Here is a 12725-nt window from a genome sequence, read left to right as displayed (position 1 = left end):
ATTGGAGGTGTTCTTGGAATAGTAGGGGAGTTCAAAGACCTTTTTTTTCTTGTGAAGAGATCAAAAGTTACAGCCCTTCGAATTTTCTTACGAAATTGGTTTCTAGTCTATAACTTTTGATTGAGAAGTCTAATCGAAAAAGTACGAATCGTTTTGAATTTTACGCACCAAAATTAATAAGAAAAAGTGTTTTCCCGAGAAATTTTGGTGTAGTCGATTTTTGGTAAAAAAGGAAGGTTACACTGCCTTTTTTTTTGACTCGTAAAAAAATTGTCTCAGATCGATCGGGAAAAAACATTTTCTCTTAGAATGTGGCCTGTAGAATCCATAATTTCAAATAGTTCCAAGATTGGGCTACTAGATCAAAAGTTACAGCGCTTTGAATTTTCTTACGAAATTGGTTTCTAGTCCATAACTTTTGATTGAGAGGTCTGATCGAAAAAGATTAGATGTAGCCGAAGGTAGGTATGGAGTAGGCACTCCCTGCGATGTGTTCAATTAATTTTTTCTTTCGGTTCTATAAAGTATTCAAAAATAACGTCGTCCAATAAAGTGGCGACATCTCACAGCAAGATCTTCAGCTATCACTTGGAAATGATTTAGGAAAGTCTATCGTTTACCAAAGAGATGGCGCACGGGTACCAATTGCTTAAACAAAAGACATTTCCAAATACTGGATAATATGAAGTACAATATTGCTCCACAGATCCTACAAGAGAATGTACATTTTCAACTGCCCTTTAAGGAAATTTGAGTGGGACGTGGGCGCCCTGGCTATTAAGTGAATAAATTGAAATGTTCTTTTGAAGGTAGTTACGTACGTGGCGGCATCTCATTGGAACTTGTTGAACTATTACAAGAAAATACCCAAAACGATTCGTACTTTTTCGATTAGACCTCTCAATCAAAAGTTATGGACAAAAAACCAATTTCGAAAAAAATTCAAAGGGCTGTAACTTTTGAACTAGTAGCCCAATTTTGGAACTGTTTGAAATTATGGATTCTACAGGCCAAATTCTAAAAGAAAATGTTTTTTCCCGTTCGATTTCAGGCAATTCATTTTTCCGACTCAAAATATAGGCCTTTGTTTTTCTCCGAAAATCGACTTCTCCAGTTTTTCAAGACGAGCGTCTTGCAAAAGGTGGTTAATTCCGCATGTAGGGAAAAAACAAAATCCCGTCACGCAGGATGTGCTCATTTACAAGATCTTTGCGACGACACCAAACTGAAAACCATCGAACCAAACCTGTAGAAGGAGATAGGTAAAAATGAAAAATATCCATGGCGGCGCACCACGTTCGGAGATGGTGCCCAGATGTCACCGACCCGAGATTTACTAGTGAGGTTCGTTAAGTTACCTTATGTAATCTATCTAGCAAGTTTCAGCTGCACAAGTATCCCGAGTAATCTGAATTACAATAGGACGGTGGACCCCCACATACCTAAGCCTCTAGTTCAGTGACCATGGAGTCTGAAAGGGCCCTCCCATGCAAAATTGTATACGAATTAATGTAAAGCAGTGGGTTAAGTTTTGAAAAAAATTTCAAAAAGTGTTGGAGGATGTCTAGTTATATGCAACTGAGCAACTCCGAGATACTTGACTTGATTGAGAAAACCATAGCCATAGGTCATTAATATTTTATTTAAAAAATAATGAAGAACTAGAACATACAAAAGTTACAAAAATGTTCCTATTTAATGCACTATTGAGCATTGTAAAAAAAAGCTAGTATAAAAAATTAAATATATCCAAAAATTTTCCGCCTTTCCGCAGTTTTGCTGGCAAATTCCTTTAATATAATCCCCTACTTCTACACTTTTTGTAATTTCTCCATGCACATGCACTAGAAGATATGTTAGTCGCTTTTGAGTGATTTATCTACTCATTCTTAGAGGGGGCGCGGCCCCCTTTGTGTAAAAACTGAGGGGGCGACTCACCCCTCTCACCCATACCTCTGACGTCGCTGCGAGGGCGTTATCTGTACTTGTCTAAAATTCTCACTTGGAGCCGTCTACGCCTTCTTGATCACTGAATCACTCAACACGACAAGGCCCAACACTGAGGGGTTGTCCTCAGTAAGTGGCATACAAATTGCAAGATTTTGGTGATTTGAAAAATAGGGAACATAAAACATTAAAATTTTTAACTAAGGGGGTTGCAAGTTCAAAAATTATTCATGACTTTTAGAGCTTTGAAATGGATTAGAAAACTCTGAAAAGCCAGAGACTTCCTTGGAAGAAGCCTAGGCGAGAGTGAGATAAAGCCATACTACTCCAAACAGTGGGGTGTTTCTTTTTTTGAAATTACTTTGACCGATAAGTTGTAACTAAATACAGTAGGAAAAAATGTCAATTAATTGTATATTCTAATCTAACAAAAAATAAGTACAGTCCATTTTATTTACAAATTAATCAAATTTCCCGTTACAACCGTGTCTTTCTCCTTTTGCATTCGTTGTGCGTGCTTCCAGGAGTTGAAATCGGTAAGTATCGGCCGACCGTACGAATTATGCAACTCCCAGAACGAAATGCTAACTTTGTTGGTTTGCGGGTCGCTGTTCCTTGCATTTTCGTCCATTCGACCTAGAAATAACAAACATAGAGCATAAGACAAAAGGGTTCAGTAGTCGTACCTGGCGCTGAACGCATGCTGTTCGACCGCTGATGGGGACTATTCGACGGTTTATTGAAGGGGTTGTGTCTCTGACGCGGAGGAGGTACTGGGGAGCCTACTGCTTGTGCCAACGGAACGGGCGTCTCTAAAGGAACATACCAAAAACTGTTGCAATTTAAACCATTTTTTGAGAAGGACGCCATACTTTAATTTGTTATCATTGCAGTAGATATTCAAATGAGTGTCATTGAGGTAAAAAATGACACTAACCTTCAATATCATCTAATTGCCTTTGTAATTCGGCCACCATTAATTTCATGTAATCGTAACTGGCACACGCTAATGCTTTCATCCATTGTTCCATTGCTTCCTGAGATTCGGCACCGAGAACGTAACTACGGTTGTTTGTACCGTGAAATTCGATTTTAAAGCTAAACTGTTCGTCATCTTCATCAAGCTCTAAAATGTGAACTTGTACGTGGGACGACAACTTACTTACTTACCGATTGTACATCCTTCTAAAATGATCACGCCTATGGGCTCTTTGTCGCCTTTCTTTTCGAAATAGAATAACAAATTCCCTTTTAAAATGAAATATCGACGTTGAAATGTTTTGTTCACTTCGCCCTTTTTATTGAGATAGCCTTCACGGTCAATTGGGGTTGCAGAAACTGCGAACGCGCATAAATTCTTCTCGTTAATTTTCATGGCAAGTAATGTTTATAGTTTATTTGTGGGGCCGAGGCAGGAAGTTGAGGTTATGCACCTTTAACTTTTAACAACATTGTCATTGTCTAAAAATCCCATTTCTTAAAATTACCACAACCCCAAAACTGTTCTTGTAATCTAAACGTCGTTAAAGAAGTGCTGTTCTCTTAGAAAATTTTGGTTCTTCTTAAGATTTTAATCGTTTTCTTAGAAACATTTCTTTTTCATAATACTTTTCTGTAAAAAAAAAAACTCATTATGATCTATAAACTTCCTTTTGTAATGCAACACTCTTCGAAGGCCGTCTTCTCTTGATTAACATAGGAGGGTGGACCGGGGCCACGCGTATCTAGGCCTCAAATTCGGGCCCTTTGTAATACCTATTTCCCTCGCTATAGAGTCGTCCGGCCCCCCAACGTCACTCAAACCATCCCATACGTGAGATGAAGCTAAGGGTGCTGGAAGCAGAAGCGGCCAGGATTCCTCTAACATGGATCGTCTCAGTCTAGACCAGGACATTCACAAAGTATGTGGTGGCCATCTCATCGTCTGTGTAACATCCTCTACAAGATATTGATTCTACCAAACCCATGCGATGCAAACAATTGCTCCATAGAAGAGCATAGGTCACAACAGTGCACAGCCTTCGGGGATGGTCCCCAAAGTCTCCCAATTGCGCGGAGACATCCCCAGCAAGCCCTTTTTTGCTTTTTCGGTTTTGAGCTGATATGTTTGCTCCAATTCAGTTTTTTGTCAAGTGTGATTCCTAGAAAATTTCACTGATTTTGAAAATTGGAAGTATTCTTGGAAAAGCAGAGGGGAGTTCTAAGACCCTCTTGAGTTACTGTTAGGTATGATCACGTTCAATCACTTCTGCAAGCGGAACACGAACTTTTAATGACTCAGGTCCTGAACGGAAGGTTGGTCTGCTGTAACAACATCGTAGGATTGGTTGCACGCAGTGCTTCACCTTTTCCTATCCTGCGCTAATTTTTTCATTTCTACATAACTACCCATGCCTACGTCCCTAACTATTTGCTCTAGCGTCCTACACCTCCCTTGCCCTCTGGCCTATATTCTATAGCTAGGTGCACTAGTCCTCCGTGTCCGAGCACGTGCCCTATCATTCAATCTCGTCTTCTCTGTACGGTTTTTCGCATTTACCTGTAAAGGTATGGAAGCTGGGTTTCGTGCGGAAAAATTCAGTGGTGGTTTCCCGTGGCCTTCCACCTAGCCACCGCAGTATCTTTGTCCCGGTTACCACCCGTCCCTCCTTCCGACTCGAATTCTGGAGGCCGCTATGGACGCGTGTGTAACCTTAGCTCGTCCCATATGAGGCACATACGGTAGACTGGCATACCGAAATGCGAGCGTTTGCTTGGGTTGGGCCCCGGGTCCACAAAACGCTCAGCGGCTATGATCTTGACTAATGCAGCCATTGTCGTTACAAAAAAATTATTAATACTAATACCATTGAATAAGCACTTTAAAGAAGTATAACTACATAGGAAAACCTGAAATTGGTGTAAGGTGTGTTGCATACACTTCAAAGTGGTTAATTACCACAAATATTGAAGGATATTTGGCCTCGGACGGTAAATAATGACTATTTTAAACAGGGAAACCAGTTATACTTAGGGGTCCTTTGTTTTCCTTGTTTATCAGAGTTGAACAATGTTGTCATATTTACCAGATCCTTATATAGAGATAGGTAAAGTTTGATTGTTTATTATGTAAAGAACAGTTCTTGTTGTTTTCTTATTATATTAAACTACATTTTGTACTTTATTTATTGTTCCTTATGATCTTACATTTCAGATTGATCCTCCCTTACAATTTACATAATATTGTTATTGGCATTGAATAAAAGACTCAAAGCGCTTGCCAAAAATCTGGCAACGTTGGAATTTTAAAGAAGGAAAGAAATCTGCAAAGTCGGTAACTAGCTTTAAATTTGTGGTTCTCTTTCCCCCACAACAGAGGGACGACAGAATCCTGGACAGATTTTCTTATTTCATCAGTTAACACGGGCGTTATACTTCTTTAAGGTGCTTATTCAATGCTAATACTTAATAAAATGGCATAAAGACATAACCGTATTCAAAACAAAAGAGTGGAGCACGCCGTGTTTCAACAAACAAATGCAAACATGAAATTGCAAGATTGTGAATAGTACAGGAAAATAAAATTATTATTACCTGCAAAATTACACTTTTCAAAACAAAATAAACATTGAGAAACCGTTACGCGTGCACACTTCCAAAGCCACCGATATCTAATGAACCACGCCAACTCCCTGCGAAGCTTCGTCGCGAAAATCTCTGCTCACCTGTATCTGCGCAGAACGGTCGATGACCTTTCACAATTGTATAGAACGTTCGTATTTTTTCCATACCGTCATTCTTTTCAGATGTAAGGTATGTTGCCTAATCATAGGGGTATGTCATCGCAAACTTAAATTCGAAAAACCTTGCGGAATAGTGAAACTGTTGTCAGTATACGATAATTTGTTGCAATAGTCGGAGATTGATAATAATTTATTTATTTTGATTTTTATTTATTTATTTTGCACATACACAAAACTTGATGTAAAAAACAGGTTAAAAATAAGTTGCAAAACAAAGAACTGGTTGGGATACAAGCAGGTAACAGAACAAGGTAGCTGTACAACAGGAGACTCATCTTTGGCGCAATAAAACCCTTCTTAAAAGCAAGAGCTATAGTACTGCTCCTGGACTAAAGTCCACCGACCACAAGTTTCTGGACTCCCCTCATTTTGGAATTCTCATACCCAAAACGTACATGGCCGATGTTTGGATAAGTGTAACAAGGACGAGTTTTCTATTTTCAAAAATTCTCCGTAATTAACATGGCACTCATGCAAATTTTTATTACACTTAATGAGGTGGAACGAGAGTAGACCAAACTTGACGCAGTCCTTTAGACTAGACATAATGACCACCTTACATTGTCGTCGTATGCAAATAAAAGTACACTTCAATGTAATTATTCAAAACGTGTCAATATACTCGCGGCTCATTTGAAATTCAAATGCACTTAATCTTGGAAAAACGTTTCGCCTACCTATACAAACCCATTAATGCCTTGAGGTCGACGATTGCATAATACTACTTACTTTTTGATTAACCGCAACCCTCATATTTTGAATTTAGTCGCTCTCGGTGCAGAAGAGGATATAGAATCGAAATTAATGCGAGGTGAAACAACGCAACACGTACAGATACTTTGAGGTTGTTCTACCATTGATCAAGCGTGGAGGACAAACGTGACATGCGTGTAGTATTTTTTACCATCTTCCCTTGCAAATGGTGTACGCAACTGACTTTATAAATTTATTATTGGTCTTTTTCGCCAGATTTTCCAAAACTTTCGCTTTCAAAGAGGCCAAATATTTTACGCGGAGACTGCCGCACTTGGGTCACACCATGTATAGTTACAGTATACCCTTATATACTTATGCCCTTTATTTTAAGAGATAGAAAAAAGCTCAATTTTAAAGAGAAAATCACTGGCGCATAAAGAATTCAGCTATCTCCAAACGTTTGGCTGCTAGGGGGCGTTTCTCGAATTCAGTCGATTTCTTTAATGCCCCATAACTTTCTTGAATTTGGCAAAATCTTTCTTAGAGCACTTTTTTATGTGGAATTCATCGCACAGTTTTTATACAGGGTGTTTGGTTTTTCTTATACGACCTTAAAGTACATTTTTTGTTATGTACCATACTATATATTTTGGATTTTTTGAAAAGAGTGTAAAATTTCCTAAATTTTGATGTATCACTTATTTATGTTTATTAAATATTATTTCTAATATTGCATTTTATAGATTAAAATATTTTTATTGTAGACATCTAGATTTCCATGGTGAACAAAAGATATCAGGCTTGTTTAAAACGACGATTTCTTGATTATCTGCATTATTTATTTATATATTATATTATTTATGTGTTTTATTCAGATGAGTTTTCACGTCCTTTGTTTTTTGTGTGTTATTTGAAATTACAAATATTTGGAACAAATAAAAACTGCCAAATAACCAAGAAATGTCATTTTAAACAATCCTGCCATCTTTTGTTCCCCATGGAAACCTAGATGTCTGCAGTAAAAATATTTAAATGTATAAAAAAGCAATATTGCAAATAATTGTCTTAGGCTTATCTTTGGTCTAAAAAGATATGACCATGTTAGTAATAAGTTAAGTGAGGTTAAATGGCTTAACATGTCAAATCGTAGAGTGTTACACGCAGCATGCCTCTTATACAACATCATTTCTACGAAAACACCAGATTACCTATACAGCAAAATTAAATTTAGAAAGGACATGCATAATGTCAATATTAAAAACAAAAACTTCACTTCTTTACCAAGTCATAATACCAGTATTTTTCAAAGATGTTTCACTTATAATGCTTCAAAAATTTATAAGTAATTCCTATTACAACGTTTTCACTGATTCAAAGTTTTCTTCTCTTAAATCTTTTAAAAAAGCAATGTATACCTTACTAATGGATAGACAGCGGAGTACTTGAAACTTGTCACTTAAAGTTTGGCACAAACTCAAATTATGCAATTCTGCCATTTGTGGTCGATTATTAAAAGCTCGATGGAATGGGGTTAAGTGGTAGAACAGACAGTGTGGTACCCTCTTGGGTGCCCACCAGTCTGAACTTTCGCCCCTTTGAGCTAACGTGCTTTTTTTTATTACTTTTTATTCATTAGAATATGTAGTTAATATCATGTTTAGCTCAATAAATGCCTATTATTATTATTATTTATTATAAATAGGAATGTGATACATCAAAATTTGGGAAATTTTACGCGCTTTTCAAAAAGTCCAAAATATATAGGATGCTCTATGCTTGGTGATTTTCTCTCAAAAATTGAGCTCCTGACATCTAGGTCCATTTTTTTCTATCTCTTAAAATAAATGGTGATTCGAACTCTAAGAAACTGTTCAAAATCTTTTAAATCAAATAAAATCGTGAAGGTCCTTTAAGACACTTCAAGCCTTAAAGGCGCCCAAGTGCATTTAAAGGTATATGAAAGTTTCCTTTTTGAAACAAGTGTCTAATGGTTTTGAAAAGTCCTGCAAAGACTGTTTTTAAAACCTTTGAATTATTCGCATTTGTCCCTTTAGAGATGCTTGGAGTTCTTTGAGACCCATCAGATGCTCTTGGTTACTTCCGTTCTGCATAAGCATAGGGTTCATTTTCTAAAAGTAAAAACAACACTAAGACACATATTCAAATGAAACGAATTAACTCTGTGCTTATTTTGTAAATAATCCCCTAGACTGAATAAATTGAAATATTCTCTTATACAGTATGTGTCACCCCACTATTTACATGATTACGTACAACACGTACGTAATTTATATTGTTGTGTAAACAACATCATGTAAATAATGGGGTGACACATACTGTATAAGAGAATATTTCAATTTATTCAGTCTGGGGGATTATTTACAAAATAAGCACAGAGTTAATTCGTTTCATTTGAATATGTGTCTTAGTGTTGTTTTTACTTTTAGAATTTAGTGCCAATAAAAAACACTTTTTGAGAAATATGGAACCACTAGCGAATTTTTGTAGGTTTTTTAATATCCCCTTTTCGACTATGCAAAAAATTGTCCAACATTCCTAAGCAAAGAATGAAGGGGTGAGAAAAATTCTCCCAAATGAGACGTTTAGACCCTTTTAGTGTGAAGGACCATGAACTTCAGAGATGCTCATATATAGGTAGGTGTTAGTAAGATACTATAAAGCACAAATTGCCCATGACATTGTATGATTCTCGATGTTTTTTGCAATTTTACGACGTGATCTACAGATAAAAAGCAAATAACTTCAAGCGTTAATTCTGCAAAACACCGACTACTGAATGTCATGAATAATTCAACGTGTGTCGCTAAAATGATGCCACTTACAGCACGCGCTGCGAAATTTTCCATGCCAAGTTTTTATGACAGTCGTCGAATTCTGACGCAGACAGTCGCTGCAATGACGTGTTATAAAAGAGAGATTAGACAAATGAAAAATTTACGTTACGTACGTGTAACGTGATCGAAGAGATAAGATCACATACATCGAACTAATATGGTATGTGGAGCGTTCTAAATACAAACGTTATAAGTTAGTTTCTCGCATTTTTTGCATTTCAACAAGAATTATTGCATCTTTGCTGCATCTAATTATTCACCGCAAGGTCGCATGAATAATGCAAAGAGCCTCTCGTGCCGTTCTTATGTAAAATGCAAACGTTGATGATGTCCTCCTTCGGGCATCCAACCCCAAATATCTGGCTTTCTACCCTTGTTGGAATTACTAGGCACGCCACTGCCTGTTTCAAAAGCAACCCCGTCGTCCCATGACTTGATTTCTTAGATTGCTGTAATTCATTGAATCTATGCCAACGGGTTTGCTTATTTATCTGAGCCTTATCTTCCTAAAACCCTTACATTGTCCCCAAGACTTTCTTTTGAATCAGATCAAGGCATGATTTTACCACCCTCATCTGTTATCCTCAAAAATCCTAAGACATTTCAATAATTTCTACAATAATCGCACCCAAAAATAAAGTAGGCAATGGTAAAAAAACAAACGCTGGTAAGCCGAAAGCACCAAATAAGCATTTGGTAAAAAACTTGTGACGATCTTAAGGGTCCCCAAGCCGGCACTGCAATCTTCACTCACAGTTGGCAACTCTCGGGAAACAAGAGCCATCTAACTTTCATGTCATCATCTCGGTAAGAGCCGGCTTAGGCTCCTACGTTGTGTATATTATATGTTGGTTCTTTTTATGTGTTGGAACATGAGACACAAGCAAGAAGGTAACTGAATCAATCGAGAGTTTTATGCGTTCGAAACGCACGAGGCTTGGTTGCACAGAGCAAATCCAAGGAAAAAAGAACCAGCAACAAAGAACCCGGCCTAATTCATACAAGAAATAAATCAACTACATAATAAAATGCAAGAGAAACAAACAAATCGTACAATAAAAATCAGTTACCGATATCGAGTCAAATGCAGTTAAACAAAATACGAGAGACATCCGAAATACACATGAAAAACAAGATAAATCAAATTAGTACAAAAACACATCTACAATCAATTTAGACAAACAACTGGTACAATGATAAATTGCTAGTGCATAAAAAAACATCAAAATGGCACGGCTCTACACCAGTATCGGCAACGATTAATTTAACAGAGAGAACTAAGATTTCATTTATTTTCATTTCATGTAGTTTCGTAGAACTTAAGTTATCGAAATAGTATACCTTTTTTTAAATTTTATTATTTTCCAGAAAATTGTAATTCTGATGGTTGGGAAAAACAGCTTACATCTGGTCACCGCCAGGATAATAATTACTATTACTATTAACACGAAAAACTACAGGTGAAAACGCAAGCACTATTCATGTTAAAGTCGATCATTTACGTGTATGTTTCTTATTAGCAATAAAATCGTTTTCATTACAATAAGTATTCAAAAAAGCAAGCCAGTGAACTAACCGCGGAAAGCTTGAAATTAACGTCCGAGAATTCTGAGAGAAATTGCTGCAGCAATTATTGCTAATTTCGTGTTATCTTCAAGAAATGTACACATTCATTTGTTTTATTTTGATGTAGGATCTCTAGATTAATATTATTGATGTAATTATAATTTTTTTGAAAAATTTCTTGTATTAAGGTAGGTACTAACATGTTACATCATCGAAAAGAGAAAAGAAATCTCTATGACATTAGCGTAATGAAAGTTACATTGCTATTTATTAAAAAAATTCAATTGCTTTTCGTTACCCATTTGTTGTCTGAAATAAAAACAACTGAATGCTACCTGATTATTTGAAATAAAATGTTAAACGACTTTCATATAGAAAAATTTTGTATACAGTCGATACTTACCGAGATACATACTATATTCCATACATAATAGGCACCTTGTATCCTTGTCCTAAGCAAAGCGGCAGCCGCATATAGTCAGTATTGGAATCTATACAATCTGGGGCGGAACGTAAGCCATATTTCGTCGATCTTTTGTCAGTTCCCGAACAGAAAGCATGCTTCATATACCAACAAATACGAACTATGACCTAGGGAATTTTCAACAAAAACGAAATTCATGAAGATCGACGCCACATCAAGCTAATACGGGTTAGAAGGCATTGTGATTTTTGTTATTTTGTTCTTATCCAAAAACCGTGATCTAAATATCTTAGGGAAACCGTAGAAATTTTAGTTCGTGTTCAGTAACTCGTTATTTGATGCGTTGGTTTAAGTGGATTGACTTTGAAAAGAAGATGTCCAGTTTTCTGTGGTAAGTTCGGAGTAATTTTAAATTTGAAGTTCTTGAAAATTGTGTTATATGCGACGTCAATATTTATCCTCAGTAAATCTAATCTATGTTTCAATTATAGAAATAATCATAATTTAATTGCATTTTAAACCCAAACACTAAACCATTCTGAGAAATAATTGACAGGTGTTAATCGAAAAGAAATTAAGACACATTCCAAGGGTAGGAATTTCCCACATGTAAACAACACGTTGAATCGTTCTCTCTGCAAAAACGACGCCATTTTGCATCACCAACTTACGTCTAAGGTTGCGTTGTAGAATTCCCTCAGAAAAAAACCATCTTGGTAATATAAATCTCGGTTCAATTTTTCAAATAAGAGGTCGATCATTATTTGAAATTTACATGCGATAATTAAATGGTAACAATTAGCATGTCTAACATTGAAATATTATTCAAATTGGTAAGATAAACGTACTTTCCATTTGATTTGCGATCGCGTTACAAGGTTCTCGTACGAGCCAACTATTTTTAGGACAAATTAGCGTCCAGAAGATAAAGATGACCTCGAGGGGGTCAGCGATATATATTGGGTGAACACAAATAAACATTGCACAAGTTAGTTTTACAAATCGAGAGCAATATGTAAATTGCTTGGAGGTGCCAAATATTCGATATTTTTTGGTTCAGTCTAAGCAGATCAGGCGGAGAAACAATAAAAGTCAAACAACCCCAAAAACCATATGGAACAATGGTTATCAGCTACATGTTTTTAGAGCATTTTTGATTTTTCCAAAAGGAAAATGAACGCAATTGTCTGCACTTTGTCCGTCTGTACGTCACGTCACTACCAGTCATCCAGTCTACAAAAGATTTTTTGGATTAGTCACTTCCTATTCGAGTTATTACTGATTCTGGGCGGGGAAAAAGCGCTTTCTTCGATCGCGAGTAACCAGGTTTTTAACTTGTTACTGCCAGTAAGTTACTGGCAGATTGTATCATCTCAAATTAAACTAAATATAGCACAACAGCATTATCCCTTACTAAAATTTGGCATTACAATGGGCGACTCTGGAATATGGATC

The 12725-nt window shown here is 36.5% G+C and overlaps 2 protein-coding genes across 5 annotated transcripts in view; both read right to left on the bottom strand.

Moving 5' to 3' along the window:
• Positions 1–2347: 2347 nt before the first annotated feature.
• LOC116177873 (sesquipedalian-1) lies at positions 2348–3360 on the bottom strand. 2 transcript variants are annotated; one of them, XM_031497026.1, is made up of 4 exons: positions 3118–3360; positions 2885–3073; positions 2634–2759; positions 2348–2583 (listed from the first exon to the last, which is right to left on the bottom strand). In XM_031497026.1, the coding sequence occupies exons 1-4, from the start codon at positions 3320–3322 to the stop codon at positions 2402–2404; spliced, it is 702 nt and encodes a 233-aa protein (XP_031352886.1). In that variant the 5' UTR covers positions 3323–3360; the 3' UTR covers positions 2348–2401. The 2 variants fall into 2 exon arrangements, with proteins under 2 accessions (XP_031352886.1, XP_031352887.1); XM_031497027.1 differs by having other exon boundaries at positions 2885–3061.
• An 80-nt stretch (positions 3361–3440) lies between these two features.
• Positions 3441–12725, bottom strand: part of LOC116177871 (phosphatidylinositol-glycan biosynthesis class X protein-like) — a 34450-nt gene continuing 25165 nt past the window's right edge. Inside the window, exon 6 of one of the 3 annotated variants that reach the window (XR_004146774.1) lies at positions 3441–3559. The gene's annotated coding sequence lies outside the window, so the exon portion shown is untranslated. Of the gene's footprint in view, positions 3560–3785; positions 4252–12725 lie in introns of those variants that run through there. The other 2 variants (XR_004146776.1, XR_004146775.1) reach the window with 2 other exon arrangements.

The sequence above is a fragment of the Photinus pyralis genome, unplaced genomic scaffold (genome assembly GCF_008802855.1).
Source record: "Photinus pyralis isolate 1611_PpyrPB1 unplaced genomic scaffold, Ppyr1.3 Ppyr1.4_LG8, whole genome shotgun sequence".
Classification (NCBI taxonomy): domain Eukaryota; kingdom Metazoa; phylum Arthropoda; class Insecta; order Coleoptera; family Lampyridae; genus Photinus; species Photinus pyralis.
Note: the sequence above shows the minus strand (reverse complement) of the source record. Positions and strands in the feature narration are given on the sequence as shown.